We start from the raw sequence: 15726 nt of genomic DNA, 5'->3' as shown, positions 1-15726 counted from the left end.
GACGCCGGCTCCCTGGATCTGAAAGCGAGATGAGAGTTGCAACCCCATAATCGCCTTTGACTGGACTTAACTGTCCAGGGGTTTTAACCTTACTGAGCTAGATGGGCGAACAGCCCGATTCAGTTATAAGGCAGCTCTTCCAGTGTTCCTAAGCTCAGTGTCCTTGCATCACATTGAATAAAAGGGAGGAGTTCCAAAATTTCTGGCCAGCTCAAGCATTCTACACACTGATTGTTGTTGTATTAAACAGGACTTTATAGTAATCAGGCATGCAAAAGACACAGATCCCTTTGTTGGAAAAAGGTCTGTGTGTAACTGAGCTGTGTTGACATCTTTGTTAAAGTTAATGGGGTATACAAAAGCAGTTCTAAGATATGCTAATCCACTGCATTTCTGCAGCTTAATCATCAATCAACCACTTTGCTTTTTTAGCCACAGGCTGCTAAAACTGAACTGTTATATAAATAAGTAGCATCTGTACATATAGCTGAATATCTTGTCTATATACGACTTTAAATGAGCATAAAACTAAATATGACTGATAGTGCCTTACTGTTAAGTTAAAAGATGTACTGCAGACGAGAATTCAGTACAAATAGCAACAAAATACACAAAATACCAAATAATGCAAGTTAAAAATCCGTCTGATGCAAAATTGCCCAGTGCTGGACATCAGTAGGCAAAATCGGCCACCTACTGGCCAACTTGTTGTAATGTTTGTTAAAAGTTTGCTTACATTCAAGTCCAGGCTTTCTAAGCCTTGCCAGAAATCTTGTCACCTCTGCAAAGAATTAGTCTTTCCCTTCCTCCTAAAACATTTGCTTCCCACTGACAGATCCCAAATGAGCACTCCAGGGGTTTCAAAAAAGATGCAGAGATGTTGATATTTTTCCTGCCCTGTTTTACTCAATCTGTTTGGTTCTCCCTGCAGGGATAAGGAAGAAGATGAAGGCATCCCTAGTGAATCAGAGGAGGAAAAGCGAGTGCTCGACACCAAAGCCAGGGAACTGAAAGGTAAAAACAAAAGAAGCTGTGGCCAAAAACCTTTGCCTAAAACATGCCATAAATGTGCTAGAGCTAGGGAACCACTGCCCATCCAAATATGAGAGCCCAAAGCCCAGCAGCTCCAACCACTGTGGTCAGTGATGATGGCATTAACTGGGGGCCACAGGCTAGACCTATGTGGCCCCCTTTTAGAAGCTACCCAGTAAACTTCACGGTGTTTTGATTCCAAATACAGTACCCTGCACTGAGACCCAACACGCTAGTTGCAGCACTGCACTGCCTCTTAAACCTCTCCTCACTTACTCTATATTGGCTCAATTCATATGTAACACTGAGCCAAACCATGCTTTAGTGTGAATGTGCCAGGCTCCCAGAGGGAGCTCATTGTGGCCACTTCGTTCCTCCTCCAGTCTTGCTGCTGCTGTGAGCTGAACCACAGTTTTGTTTTAACTTGTCGTCCAAATCCATGCTTTGTCTTGCTCGAGATAAACCTCCTGAAACTAAACCTAAGCCAGCTTTTGCAAATTTGGCGGTCTCTGGATGTTACATGACTACAACTCCCATCAGCCCCATTTGTTAGCCAACCTGGCTAGGGTGGGTGGGAATCGCAGTTGAACATCTGGAGGGCTCCATGCCATGCTACCTACCCTTGGTCTACACCAGGGGTCGGCAAACTTTTTCAGCAGGGGGCCGGTCCACTGTCCCTCAGGCTCAGACCTTGTGGGGGGCCGGACTATATTTTGAAAAATATATATGAATGAATTCCTATGCCCCACAAATAACCCAGAGATGCGTTTTAAATAAAAGAACACATTCTACTCATGTAAAAACATGTTGATTCCCGGACCGTCCGCGGGCCGGATTTAGAAGGCGATTGGGCCACATCCGGCCCCCGGGCCTTAGTTTGGGGACACCTGGTCTACACAGTTCTTAGCCGGAAGGAGTAATGGTCTGGCTAGGTGGAGTGTTGGTTTGCTTTGCATCAGTTTGCCTTGCCTTGCCTTGCCCTCTCCCCTCATTTGCAAAGCATCCTTTTCCCATGGTAATAACTCTCTGTGACCTGAGTTTCTCTCGATTCCTGCGATTCCCTGACTCGCCAGAAGGTGGGGCCTGGGTCTCAGTGATTGCGAGTCCCACCGAGTCGCCAAGGCACATTCTGTGTTCTGCAGCAGTTCTTCGACTGACCTTCCCCTTCCACCCCACCCCATAGAACAGCTCCATCAAAAAGACCAACAGATTATCACGCTGCTGGAGGAGAAGGAGAAGATCTTTCGGGACATGACAGACTGCAGCGGGCATGAGGACAGCTCGGGGTCTAGGACCTTGTTCCGGGCCAACACGGAAGAGGCACCCAAGGGGGAAAGTGTGATGAAGAGCGTGATAACTGAAGGTAAGCTTCCATTCACTGCCCTCTCCCCAGAAGGAAATGTATATTCACCTGCATATTCAGCCTTAGCAAATGCACAGTAGCTCAGGAGTTCGCATGCAGAAGGTTCCAGGTTCAATTCCTGGCATTTTCAGGTGTAGGGCAGGGAGCATCATCCCCTGTCTGGAGGCCTGGGAGCTGCTGCCAGTCAGTGTAGACAATCCTGAGCTAAGATGCAGGGATCTAAACTGCAGCAAAGGTGAGACGGATCTAATGTGGTTAGACAGATTTAATTCAGGAAATGAAGTTGGAATTGGTCCCCCGTTTTGTCCACCACTTTGCCCCAAGTCAGGGTGCATAGTTTCCCAGCCGGGACACCTGTGCTTGGTCGCATGCGCACCCACACACCATCATTTCAAATCTCCACAACCCAATTCTTAATCCCTTAAATTCCATCCTTTTCCAAAACTTAAGCCTAAACCAGCTTTTGCCAACCTGCTGTTTCTCAGACGTTTTGGACTCCCAACTCCCATCAGCCGTACGTAGCCCGTTGACTGTTAGTTATTAGATGTTGCTGCTGTTGGGGAGTTTTGTTCATAGGGAAAGTAAAGACGGATTGCCGAAAGGTCCCGATAAAGCAGCACGTTTATGTTGGCCGAGGCTGATGGGAGTTGTAGTCTTACACTTCTGGAGGACACCAGGTTGCCAAAGTCTAGCCTAAGCATTGATAATTTCATTTGCACGTGTTCTTGCCCTGTTTCTCTTGCCTCTGTTGCCCTTCCTCTTTGTCTCAGCGCAGATTGGAAGTTTTTTCTGGGTGTAGGGACTTTTCATCTTAATGTTACTCTCTCTGTAAAGCCTTGTGTGCTTTGCAAGCATTGGATGAATCCTCATGATGTCTAGCTTGAACGCAGGTGACTTTGCAGACTCCCACAAGTCACCCACCACTGCCTTTACAGCTTAGTTTCTTCCTAACAATTCAGATCTGCCTTAGCAGGTTAGCATGGATGGAGTTTGGTCATATAATCAACTTCTTCTGGTTGCTTGCTTCTTCTTCTTTCAGTTGAGCTGTTGCAAGGGTTGGTGAGCAGGAGCCTCGGAAGTGCCCTTGGGCAACAGATGAACAGCCTCACCTTGGAGCAGGAGGGCGTGGGACCCGTCTCCCTCCCCAGGAGGGCAGAGACATTTGGAGGATTTGACAGTCACCAAATGAATGTCTGCAAGGGTGAGTATCTGCCATGGTGTTCTCTAGAACTTCACACTGCTTTTGTGTTGGTCTTTGCATGCCCATCTGTTCCTGATCCTGCATCCAAGGTCTTTGTTTTAATTTGCAAATTCCTGAAAAGCTTCGGTCTGGGGTACTTTAAGGTACCTGAACCCTTTTGCTTCAGCTTGATCGCTGAGATCACCTGTAGGAGTTTTGCTGGTTGTCCCCTGAGTTGGTGAGGCTCATTTCACATCAACATGAAACCGAGCCTTTAGTGGCATTGGCCCAATCTTGTGGGCTGCTTTTCCCATGGAGATTCAGCAGGCATCTTTTGTGTTAGTCTTGAAATGTTTGCTGAAAACTTCCTTACGCTGTGAGACTTATGCAGACCATTTAAACATTTTATTAAATTCTGTTTATTCCATTTATATTCCCACTCTTCCTCCTGAAGGAGTCTATAGTGAGAAACTTATCAATTAAAATCACACACACACACAATTTCCAACAATGATTTCAGGGTTGGCAGGGACCATTTCTTTCAGCTATCAAATGCATGGTAGTATTTTTAAATTCCTCCTGAAAGTCAATAATGAGGGAGACAGACACACCTCACCCAAGAGGCCATTCCACTAATAGGGAGCTGCTACAGACAAGGCCCTGTCAACTGGACATCCAATTTTTATTTGTTTATTTTTATTTTGGTTTCTGAAAATACACAGAACAAAGAATCCCTGTGTGGTGTCACCCCCCCCCCCAAAAAAGGAATATTCCATGCATATGTAATGTAAATTATACAGGCGAATATTAAGCAGGTTTGTATAATAGTTAGAGTTGATTCTACAAGTTAAAGTATTTTCTGTGCTCCATCTTAGCAGATTGCCTCAGAATATCGCCACTATTTTCTGAAATAGCTAGTGACCTGTAATTCTATATGTGTGTTTGTTTGTTTGTTTTTTGTGTGTGTGTGGTTGCTGTAAATTGCTTTTAAAAATGATTTTTAAAAAAATTAAAAGAAAGTGGAGGACTTTCTTTCAAACAAGGATGCTGAGAGGTGGTTCTAGACTGCCCTCAGCTCTACTGCTGGAATACTGCAATCATTCTATGTTTTTCCCTGGGCCTAAGGAACTCACGTTAACATCTGACTTTTCAGGGGTGGAAAAGGTTGAAGGAGACGATGTGCAGGACCTTCGGAGGACAGAGTCAGACAGTGTTTTGAAGAAGGTATGTGTCAGGGGGTTCTTGCGACTACTCTAGAGTAACGACGCTCCTCAGGTTACTTTTCCATAACGTGTTTATTGGTGCTGCTATGTACAGTGAGGAAGGTGCAGAAACATGTCTTCTTACTCCGATGCAGAATCCGGAAGTGCCCCCCGGTGTGAACGTCCCCAACATAAAAGTCGCAGGACACTGAATCTCCTCCCCTTTCTTCTTTTACGTAATTGCGGAACCGGAGGAAAGGGTCTGCGTTCCATGTTTTCCCTCTCCCCCTTTCCCCCTTCTTTCTCCTCCCGTCTGTGGTGTCTGGGCTCTTTCATCCTGCCTGAGCCCGGGCACTCTCTCTCCATGTCCTGACTTCCCTCCCCCGAGCCTATGCTTCCTTCGCTGCTTGGGGAGGAGCTACTCTTGATGATAGGGGGAGGTACTCTGTACTCTCTCCCCCTTACAGTATGGAACTGAGGAGGTGCCGTCACTTAGCAGCAGGTGCATTGCCTATAAGGCTGCCCATGGCTACTAGCCGTGACACCAGTGCCCTGCCTCCAAAGTCAGAGGCAGCAATGCTTCTGTATACCAGTTGCTGGAAACCACAGGAGGGGGTGGGGGGTGGGGAGTCCTCTTGCGCTTGCAGTTTCCCCACAGGCACCCAGTTGGCTACTGTGAGAACAGGCTGCTGGAGTAGGTGGACCATTGACCTGATCCAGCAGGTCTTTTCTCGGGATATTCTTATGTCCATTCCCTAGCATCTCCAGCTATTCAAAGGGTAGCAGGGCTTGCCGTGGTGACCTTGGAGTGTGTCTGCAAACCAGAAGAGGCAGTGTTGTATCCAGAGGTCTAGAAGGCTGCATATTTCACGAATTGTTTTCCTATGAAACACCTTAAAGCAATCGAACAATTGAACGAAAAACGCCCCGTGAACAGTCAGAACATATGCAAAGCAGCAGCTGCATGTATACAAACAATTTCATATTCAATAGAAATACAGACTGGGATAAAAAGCCTTCACTTAAAAGGCACATTTTTTACAAAAGGGCTCCCATGGGGGTGCCCACCCAGACAGTTCCCTTGGGGCTCATTCTGGCTCATTCAGCAATGCCTTATTTTTCCTCCTGAAAAACATGAACTTTGAGGCCTGATATTTAAACAAACGAAATAAAAAATAATCACCATTCTGGAAAATTAAAACTCCTTTACATAAAGCCTTGTTTTTTAATTGTTTTATTTTGTTTTGTTCACACTGACTGGCAGAGAGGGTCCTTCCAGTCCTACCTGGAAATTGGGCGTGGGACCTTCTGCATGCGAGGCAAATGCTCTACCTCTGAGCTACAGCCTAGTCTCCCCTTTCTAAAGAGTTTGATGCAAAATGGACTAAACACCTGATGCGAGGCATGGACAGGCAACCTGTGGGCCTCCAAATTTTGTTGGACTCCATCTCCCCACAGCTGCAGGCACCATGGCCAATGTGTCAGGGATGATGGGAGTTGTAGTCCATCCATAAGTGGAGGGTCACAGGTTATCTCCTCCTGGGGATGAGTGTTGCTGCCTGAGGCTGACTTTGCTCCTTGCTGTCCTTCCTCTGCCTTGTTCTCATTAAGACTGTCTGATCTCTTCCCAGGGAGGAACAGCTAACTTGATGTTTGTGCTGAAAAGGAACAATGAGGTAAACATTCCTGTTTTCTCACTTGGCCTTCTTTGCTGAAGAACACAGCCAAAGGAACCTGGTCTCCGCTTTTCAGGATCACGGTTTCCAAAGCAGCATGCAACACAATTAAAAACAACCAAAGCGTTTTAAACCAGCAGGGAAATAGCACAAAACTTCGATATCTAAAGAATATGGGTGCTTCCAGAGGAGGGTCTAATATGCAGATGGGTTGTTGCAAGAAGCCTTTAAAAAAATAAAATAGCAGATTTCCCCTGGAAAGGATATCCATACTAAATTGCTAGAAGGGGCAGGATATGGGCTTGCATTTTGATGCCAACCACATTGTGTGGACACTGCAAAACAATTTTGCATGTATGAGGAACACCAATCTCAGAATGAACACCAGTCCAGAACACTCTCTGTTGTGCCGGATGCTTGGATCGGTGCTACGGAGGCCCACTTGAGGTTTGCTGAGGTTTGCAGATCAATAGAGTGTGCTCTCTCTTCTGCCCCTCTTGGGCTAAAACACCGCAGAATATCAGTGTCGCCAGGAACTGAATCAGCAGCTGACAGCAGCTTCTTTCTTTTTTTCTCCTGCAGCAAGTTCTCCAGAGCATCACTCACCTCCACAGCTTGCTGGGTATGTTGCAGGTAAGTAAGTCCCAGGAGGAGGGGGTGGGGAGGAATACTGCCATTGGCCATTGGCCAAGGAAGGGCTCTTTGCCATGTGGATTCTCCTCTTGCACAATGCACCATGGCTTAAAGTCTTCACAAGCCCTCTCCAGATCAGAAAGGTTTGGGTGCTTGGGCTTAGACTAAGCTTCCCTCTGCCGGTGTACTTGCTGGCAGGGTCTTGGGGGGAGCCCTCAGTTCCAGCAAGGAAGGGTCTCTCCCAGGAGCAGGGATGATTATGTGCAATGGAAGAGCATGGCATTGGTGTTGTCAGGGTACAATGCCTCTCAAGCCAGCCCCGTTGTGTGGAGAGGTCCGATACAGAGGGAGCTGCCTCATACCCACTCGGGCCATGGGCACAACTAGCTCTGTCTTGTCTACACCACGGGTAAGAAATATTTTACAAGCCGAGGGCCACATTCCCTCGATGGCAGCCTTCTGGGAGCCACATGATAATGGGGCCAAACTGGGTATGGCCAGAAATACAATACTCTTAGTCTCTATCGAGGCAAGTATTATCACAGTTCAAGGACACATTGCAGCCAGGCAAGAACACTAGAGGAGGGTTCAGGGCAGGACCAGAGGACAACATGGTATAGGGAAGTGACATGGCCTGAGTAGAACCCCAAGTTCAGATATAGAAGTCTAGAGAGCCACATATGGGCTCAGATGCCCCATTTCTTTTCTACAACGCCTGGTAGTGGTAAGCCAAGGAGAGGAGTCTCTTCCTGCCTTCCTGTCCTTTCAGAGAAGAGTCTCTCTGTGCCCTTTCTGGAGAGAGCAGGGTTTGAACCGGAGGGCAGGGCGTCTCTTGCATGCAAAGCCCCGAGCACCAGCCTTCCCTAAGCCTTCCCTCCCTTCCACAGGCTGTTGTCGTGCAGCAGGACACCTACATTGAGGACCAGAAGCTGCTCCTGACGGAGAGGGCCCTGACCCGCAGCTCCCTGCGCCCCAACTCCCTGATTGAGCAGGAGAAGCAGCGCAGCCTGGAGAAGCAGCGGCAGGAGCTGGCCAACCTCCAGAAGCAGCAGGCCCAGCACCAGGAGGAGAAGCGGAAGAGGGAGCGGGAGTGGGAGGCCCGCGAGAAGGAGGTGGCGGAGCGGGAGGCCCGGCTGGCCCAGCGGGAGGAGCAGCTCCAGAAGGGGCACCACAGCCTGGAGAAGGAGCAGGAGGAGCTGCAGCAGAAGAAGGCCACCTACCAGCTCGACCTGGAGCACCTCCGGGCAGCCCAGAAGCAGCTGGAGAAGGAGAAGGAGCAGCTCAAGAGGGACATGGAACAGATCTCCCAGCTGCGGGCAGAACCCAACCACAGTCCAGTAAGTCACCTTCTCACTCTAGTTTTTGGCAAAGGCAGGTGCGTATAGGAAGCCACCTTGTACCGAGTCCGACCAGAATACTTGAAGCCTTTTCAGAAACCAGACCCACCTTCTAGTAGGAGACCCGTTTCGGTTATTCTTTTTAACTTTGTATTCGTATGGCCATAGTGCTGCAGCTGTGACCCATCTTAGACCCAGTGCTGGGTCCTTACTTACCAGTTGAAGACCAGCAGCGCAGCTCTCCAGGGTTTCAGGGTAGGAGATTTCCCCACCCCTACTTGAGAAAGGAAAGCTTTTCTCCCTCTCACTTGACACTAGAACTTAGGAGCATCCAGTGAAGCTGAATGTTGAAGACTTCAGAACAGATGAAAGGAAGTATTTCTTTGCACCGTGCATATTAAGCAGTGAAGCTCACTCCCACTGGAGGCAGTGATGGCCACTGAGTTGGATGACTTAGAAAGAGAATTAGACAAATCCATGGGGGAGAAGGGCTATCAGTTGCTGCTAGACGAGATGGCAGTGCTGTGCCTTCACAGCTGGAGGTAGTCATGCCTCCGAATATCAATTGCTGGAAACAGCAGGAGAGGAGGGTGTTCTTGTGCTTGGGCCCTGCTTAGTTTCCCACAGGCCATCCTGTGATCTCTTCCTAGCGGAAAATTGTTGCGGAACAGATTGTGCAGCCAAATCACCTGCAGACTGCTCATTGCAAAACAGTGTCACACTGGATTAAAACATCCAGTAGACAGCCTTTTATTTTCATGGCGGGGAGGGATCGCTCCTGCCAATGTGACGCCTTGACTGCTGGTGCTGGTGCTGGTGCTGCCACTACCACCCCTGTTTATTTCTACCACTTGTTTTGCCTCCTGCCTTGCAGCTTTCCAACCAGCACGGCAAGATGACCAGGACACCTTCCCTTCCCGTGCCCGACGACTCATCTTCCAGGCAACAGGGCCATTTGGAGAAAGAACTGTCTGCGTCGCCCAAAAAGAACAGCCTCGCAAGGACACACAAGGAGAAAGGCGCTTTCCACCTGCTTGGCACGACAACGTCCAGCCAAGCCAACAAGGCAGCTGACGGACAGGGTCAGGTGCAGAACCGCCTCTTTGGCTTGGCCAAGCCGAAGGAGAAGAAGGAGAAGAAGAAGAAGGGCAAAGGGCACCGTTCTCAGCCAGCTGGTAAGCAAAGGGCTCATTCCACTTGCTGAGATGTCTTCACGTCTCTTGGAGCCAAGGCAGTTAAGACACATGAGACCTCCTTCCACCAGGTTGCCTGCAGTGTTTGCTGGTGCACATTGAGACAGATAGGGCAGAAGGCTGGGAGGCCCAACAGTAGGTGGTGCCAGGGCCAATTAATTCTAGCTTTGTCGCCAACTTCCTCCTCCCTGCTAAGTTATACAAGGGCAACACCGAGACTGAGGAGGAGGAAGCAAACAGCCATGGTTACCCCCTGTAAGTAAGAAGGCAGACAACCTGGCTATGGGCAGACTGAGGTTAGTGGGGCAGTGCCCCATTTGCCATAATGGACCAGCCCTCACACCTGGAAAGGAAGCAACTATGTGGAGCAGGGAAGGAAGAGGCACCAGCAGGCAAGCACTGTTTGGACACTTAGAAGAAATAAGAAGTGGGGGAGGGGAAGAGGTGCAGGCAATCTTCTCCAGGGTCATCTGATTCTCAGGGCTCGGGCACCATGTCTCGATGTGAACTGCTTGCAGTTCTTTCCTCTGGTGCAGACAGGAGAGGATTGGTGCCTCTGTAGCTCCTGACATGCCTTAGAAAGGGAATCGGAAATCTGCCGCTACAACAGCCTGTCACTACTGCCTGCTTTGTTTGTTGCCTGAGGAAAGATTTGTTGTGATACCCAGTGGTGGGGTTGAAAGCAGGTCAGGAGCACCTTCAAGGTTGCATTTGGAATAGTGAATTTGGGCACTAAGGTCTTCACAGCTATGAGCAGGGAGAGCAGGAAATAACGTGCCCCCTTCTGCATGGTCCTGATGCTGTTTGCTTGTGATTTCCTTCCCTTGTCCAGAGGCTCAGTCGCCAGAAGCAGCACCGGAGGGCGAGGAAATCTTCTGCTGACCCTACTGCTTCACCTCCTGCAAGGACGAGGGTGCCCTGTGCTGTGCCCTGCAGAGCACTCCCCAGCACGGGGCAGGTGCAGCAGCGGCTCTTGTCTGCCTTGAACTGAATTGTCCTTGCAGCAGAAAACCCACCTGTGTGCCTACAATTTGCAGCCTGCTCCCAACTGCTGGCTCTGCCCGTGTCCTGGATCCATTACCTTTTAAAAGGCAGCAGGGGAGGCAAAAGCTTCGGACTCTGTGTGTGGCCAGACTGGGCAGGCTTGGTTTGGGCTGCACGTGTCTCTCCGAAAGGAAAAGAAAGAAAGAAAAGGAAAAGCATCTGTTCTGGGTGCAATGCTGGCTGTTCAGACAGGCACTCACTGCTTCTGTTTTCATCTCCAAAGATTGGGAAAACATGCATCCCAGGGTGGCAGCTTGGCTGATCTTCTCTTGGGGAAGTCCACCAAAAACCGTCGCCCTCTATAGCAAAAGCATGGGGCTCTTTAATGCAATGTTTTGTACATTGCCATATATATAGATAGTACTGTATATATACTTATATATAAATATAAATATAGAAAATGTAGCTGTATATCCGTTGGGGTATGCTTTAATTCTGTACAGAAAAAGCTGGCTGAGCTTAGCTCTTCCCTAAAGGTTTAGCTGATACCTGATAAAACTGTTCAGGGACTGTGTTGATATTAAATATCTCTTTACTCGTTGGCACTCTGTTCAAGTGCTTCTGCCACTGGCAAAAACACCTTCTCCCCCAAAATATCCACCTGCGTGTTGGGGAATGGACTCAAGCCCATGTAGCGGCAAAGCGGCCAACTCAATTAGGAAGGTGGCTTCCCAGTAGAGAGGCTCTGAGGACCTGTTTGCACACAGAATAAGTCATGCCGCAGGATCCACACACTGGTGCATTGTAGTAATACTGGAGGCACTTGGCTGGTTCACAATTCCAGGGACAGTATCGGGGATCTTCTGCTCGATAGAAGCAAAAGTGTAAGAATGGATTTGAGCTGGTTAAGGCTACCAAGTCGGAATGAAATAAGAATGGGCAATATTTGAAAATTGAGAGAGATGGAATGTATGTTTTAGGGACAGGGAAGGGAAATCTTTGGCTTTTGGGAAGTTCCTGGACTCCATCTCCCATCATCCCTGACCGCTGGCCATGCCAGCTGAGGCCGATGGGAGCTGTATTCCAACAATTTCTCAAGAGCCACATGCTCCCCATCCCTTCTTCAGAAGCCACTTCAGGAAAGCCGCCACAGGCCAATGTTTAAATCACAACTACTCTCATCCCTTTTGAAATGAACACAAGGGAAGGCCTGACTCCCTAGCCCAAGAACACCTCCTTTCTCAGAATGCAGCTCTCCCATCTCAGCCTTCAGTATTAACAACAGTTTCAACTGGAAAGCCACTAATACACCATAGAGATCACTGACTGCTTTTGCCCAAGAGATGGTTAGAGGCAAAAACCAACAGCAGCCCAAATTCTCATTTCTCTTCCCTTGGCTTCTCTGAGCAAGTACCTGTTTTGTTTTTCTCCAAATTTGCTGGGTCATCTCTTTGCTAGAAGTACTACCTTCATAGCCATTTTGAAGGGTGTTCAACTGGCGGCAACTTGGGTGGGAAATGAGCCATGTAAGCAGAAGTGCAATGGCCTTTCACTTCCATGCATAGTGGAGTCCACTGTAGCCTCTGAACATCCCTCATCGGGTTAGGGGAACTTGGTGGGTGAGTGTTGGTTAAGGTAAAGGCGAACGCTGTGGCCTTCCAGTTGCAACTCCCATCCGCCCCCTGCCTGCACAGCCAAATGGTCAGGGATGATGGGAGTTGTAGTCAGACAACAGCTAGAGGGCCACAGTTTTGCCACCTTTAAGAATTGCAAAGTTCCAAATCTGGCATCACAGGTTGTGTCAATGCAGACCATCATTTTTGAGGTGGAAGAGATAAATAATGCCCCCCCCCCCGATAAAATGGTTCCTTATGACATCTGGAAATACTTGGATATGTTTCTAGGACTTAGCATATGGGTGAACCTTTGCAACTTGAATGCCATGGGTTGGGGGAATCCGTTCATGGCAAGTTTTCCAGCTTATAAATGATTGGGTGGCTCAGCCTTTAGGAGAGTTTGGTGCATAGTTCTTCCTTCTTTTCTTTTTGGACTCCAGAGTTAATTCTTCTGGCCATGCATACTCCAGTGTTTGAGTCGCAGAATGAGCGCCCTTCACTCTGGTGAATACAAGCATAGTGAGTCAGGCCACATGCAATGACTTCTTGACTATTTGGCTTTGCTCCACCAGTCACACTTAATGGGTTCACCTGATGATTCCTGTGCAGGTGGTGGTTTATCAGGTTCAGAAATGCAACCTATGAGATTGGTGCTTTCTGTATGGAATTTCAGAAAGCTGTTTTTCCTTCTGGAAAGCAAGCAGTGACCCTGAGTGGGTGAAGAGATTAAATTGCATCCTTCATTGCACTGGGAGCAAGAAGGCAGCAGGGCAGAGAGGGATGCAGCCCCAGTGGGAAATTTTTGGAGTTGGTGTGTGAAAGGACTTTCTCTCTAGTGCCTTGTGCCAATGCAAAAAGAATTGTGGAACAAGCTGGCAAAGTAGTTCCTTATGTGGAAATGCCAAGGGAAGATGAAAGCTCCCCTCTTATTATAATTTTTTAATAATATAGACTCCCCAGAGATTACTCCTGTAGACTGGAGAAAAGGGCACAAATAGTGCGCTTTCTCTCTTTCGCCTTGCCTCTGCCCCGCCAAATCCTTGAAGCATTTTGAAAGCTTCCTTTTCCTACCATGTTTTCAGACTTATTTTTTAATGAAAGGTTTGCACTATTGTCCTGATGCCTTCTCCCTTTAGAGCGTCTCAGGATTTGTGGTTCTCTTCCCCCCCCCCCATGCAAGAGTCTTGTGCGGAAAAACAAGAGAAAACTCTTTAACAAGCCTTCAGTGCTGGGCAAGTACGTCAGGTCTGTCTTGGCCGGCAATGGAGAGCCTCCCTCAGCCTGGCTGAGTCTGAAAGCTCTCTAAGCAATTCACTCTCCAAAAGCACAGCAGGAGGCAGCTGTGGAGGTCTACTTTTTATTATTGATGTTACTTTAATTATTTTTTTGTTCTTGTTGCTTGTTCTCTGACTGCAAGCTGGGCTTGCCTTAAAAAAAAAATCTTTCTGTTTGTTTGAAAGAGCTCTGGATTAAAAAAAGAAGAAGAGAGAAACGTTTACTGAGCTGTTTTTGTTTTGAAGCTGGTCTTGTCAAACCCAAAGTGGGTTTTTTTTCTTATGTAAATATTAAATCAATCACCGATAAATTAAAAATAATAATAATAACCTGTAGAGCACTGAATGCAATTGACCACTGCTAGGGAACAACCTCTAAAACCCATTGTCTCTTTTCAGAGATTCTAAAGGCAGGTTGAAGGCAGATCACTTCTCACATTGGATATGCTCATCCCATTTTCAGTGCTGCTAAATGAGTTTTTGCAGGCTGGGGTAACTTTTTTTCCTTAAGTTGTTTGTCCAGAGGTGGCAGTGAGAGAAAACAAGCATGTATAAGAAACAGAAAGCACAGTCTGCCTGGAACCACCTTCATTCCTCTCAAAAACTATTGTCTCTAACTTTTATTTAATAGCAGACTAGCTGTTGCTGCTCAGCCTTATCCTCTCCATCTCCCCCGCCCGTGCTTTACAACCCGGTTTTCATCCATCCACAGTGTCTATATAGTTTCCCCTTTAGCAATGCAGCTCAGTTTTAAAGCTCAGGATGAATGGTTTAATCTAGTATTATTAATGTCTGTGGGTCATTGCATGGATGCCGAGGGGCACCAGAGGCTGGGAGCAAAATGGAATGCCATTTCATGTGGCAACATTTTAGCAAAAAAAGAAAAAGTTTTTAAAAGTCTGCTGCCATTGTTCCTTTTCTTCACACAGAGAGGAGTCCGGTGTTCCATATAAAAGAGAGAGATGGATTTCTGTATTTAAATAAAATTTGTAGGTGTTCGAAGGTTCCTTCTATTCAATTATTCTCTGGTTCAGCATTCCTCAACCTGGTTCCTTCCAGTGCGAGTTGTTGTGACCCAAAGCATCTAAAGGCCACCAGGTTGGGGAAAGCTGAATTATATATGGTTAAAATAAAGGTATGATAATTTCTTTCTGACAGTGAATGAGTACATTTGCATATTTGCCAGAAAAATGTATTATAATGATGTTTTCCTCTTCATTTGGACTGTTTTTTTTCTCTCTCCCACCCGCCCCACTATCTAGGCTTGTATAAGGGTACCTGTTTCATATTTCTGGTTGAAAGTAATGTTTAAAAAACACACTTTAAAAATAGAAACATACAACAGTGAAGAAACACCAACAACCTAAACTGCTATATGTTAATTTGTAATTATGTAAAAAGTAGATTACTGATTGTAAAATTTTACAAAGCTCCCCCTTGTAATTTGCAAAAAAAGAAGAAAAAAAATCAGATTTTTGTAATAGCTTTTATTTATCTGCCTTCCTTATTAATTAATGAGAGCAATTTCTTGTAAAGTCGTTTCCCCTTCCCCTCTAAATAAATCTTGGTTTTAAGTCTGATGAATTTCTGCCTGCCTGCCTGCCTGCTGTGTTTGTTTGTTCATATAAAATCAAACTGTGTTGAATGCCTGGATAAGATACTTCATTTTCTTCCCATGCAGCAAAGGAAGAGAGGAAGGAAAATGTAAGTGAGGGTGGTAGGGATACCTTCATGAGGCTCTGGGTAAGGAAGAAATAAAGAACATAACAAGAGGCCTGCTGGATGAGGCCCAAATGCCCAACTAGACCAGAATCTTGTCTTCACCATGGCCAGGGGGGTTGGGTGGGCTTTCATTGGCAGCCATTTTGTGCTGGCACCTACAGCACCTTTATCAAAGAGTACAGTTCGGGCACCTCATTTCTTCAACCAAAAATAAAAGCATTGCCTATGGGCCTCTGCTTGGCTGCTGTGAGAACAGGGTGCTGGATGAGTTGGGCCTTGGGTCATAGGTGCCAAGTTCCGGATTGAAAGATCCGGGATCAGCAGCGCCGCGGCACCGTAAGTCGCTTCTATACAATTCTGGACATGCGTAGAAGCAACTTCTGGCACTGCGGACATTTTGGAAATGGGCACAGCGGCATCGGAAGTCGCTTCTACGCATGTTCCGAAGTGCGTAGAAGCGACTTCCGGTTCAGGCGCGGCACCAGAAGAACATGGCCGCCGGCAGAAGCTCCGT

General features: G+C 47.3%; 1 protein-coding gene across 19 annotated transcripts in view; it reads left to right on the top strand.

The window, feature by feature from the left end:
* The window catches only part of AKAP13 (A-kinase anchoring protein 13), a 233000-nt gene extending 217926 nt beyond the window's left edge, over positions 1-15074 (top strand). For all 19 annotated transcript variants that reach the window (XM_088656962.1, XM_088656966.1, XM_088656961.1 and 16 more), the window contains 9 exons: positions 932-1014; positions 2216-2395; positions 3435-3596; positions 4729-4799; positions 6409-6453; positions 7036-7086; positions 7974-8423; positions 9298-9598; positions 10449-15074. In XM_088656962.1, the coding sequence (XP_088513088.1) occupies positions 932-1014; positions 2216-2395; positions 3435-3596; positions 4729-4799; positions 6409-6453; positions 7036-7086; positions 7974-8423; positions 9298-9598; positions 10449-10498 (1393 nt within the window). In that variant the 3' untranslated portion in view covers positions 10499-15074. The remainder of the gene's footprint in view (positions 1-931; positions 1015-2215; positions 2396-3434; positions 3597-4728; positions 4800-6408; positions 6454-7035; positions 7087-7973; positions 8424-9297; positions 9599-10448) is intronic.
* The last annotated feature ends 652 nt before the right edge of the window (positions 15075-15726 follow it).

This window comes from Zootoca vivipara, chromosome 13 (assembly GCF_965207765.1).
Source record: "Zootoca vivipara chromosome 13, rZooViv2.hap1.1, whole genome shotgun sequence".
NCBI classification, from domain to species: Eukaryota; Metazoa; Chordata; class Lepidosauria; order Squamata; family Lacertidae; genus Zootoca; species Zootoca vivipara.
The sequence above is the reverse complement of the archived record's forward strand: the minus strand, read 5'-3'. Positions and strand labels throughout refer to the sequence as shown.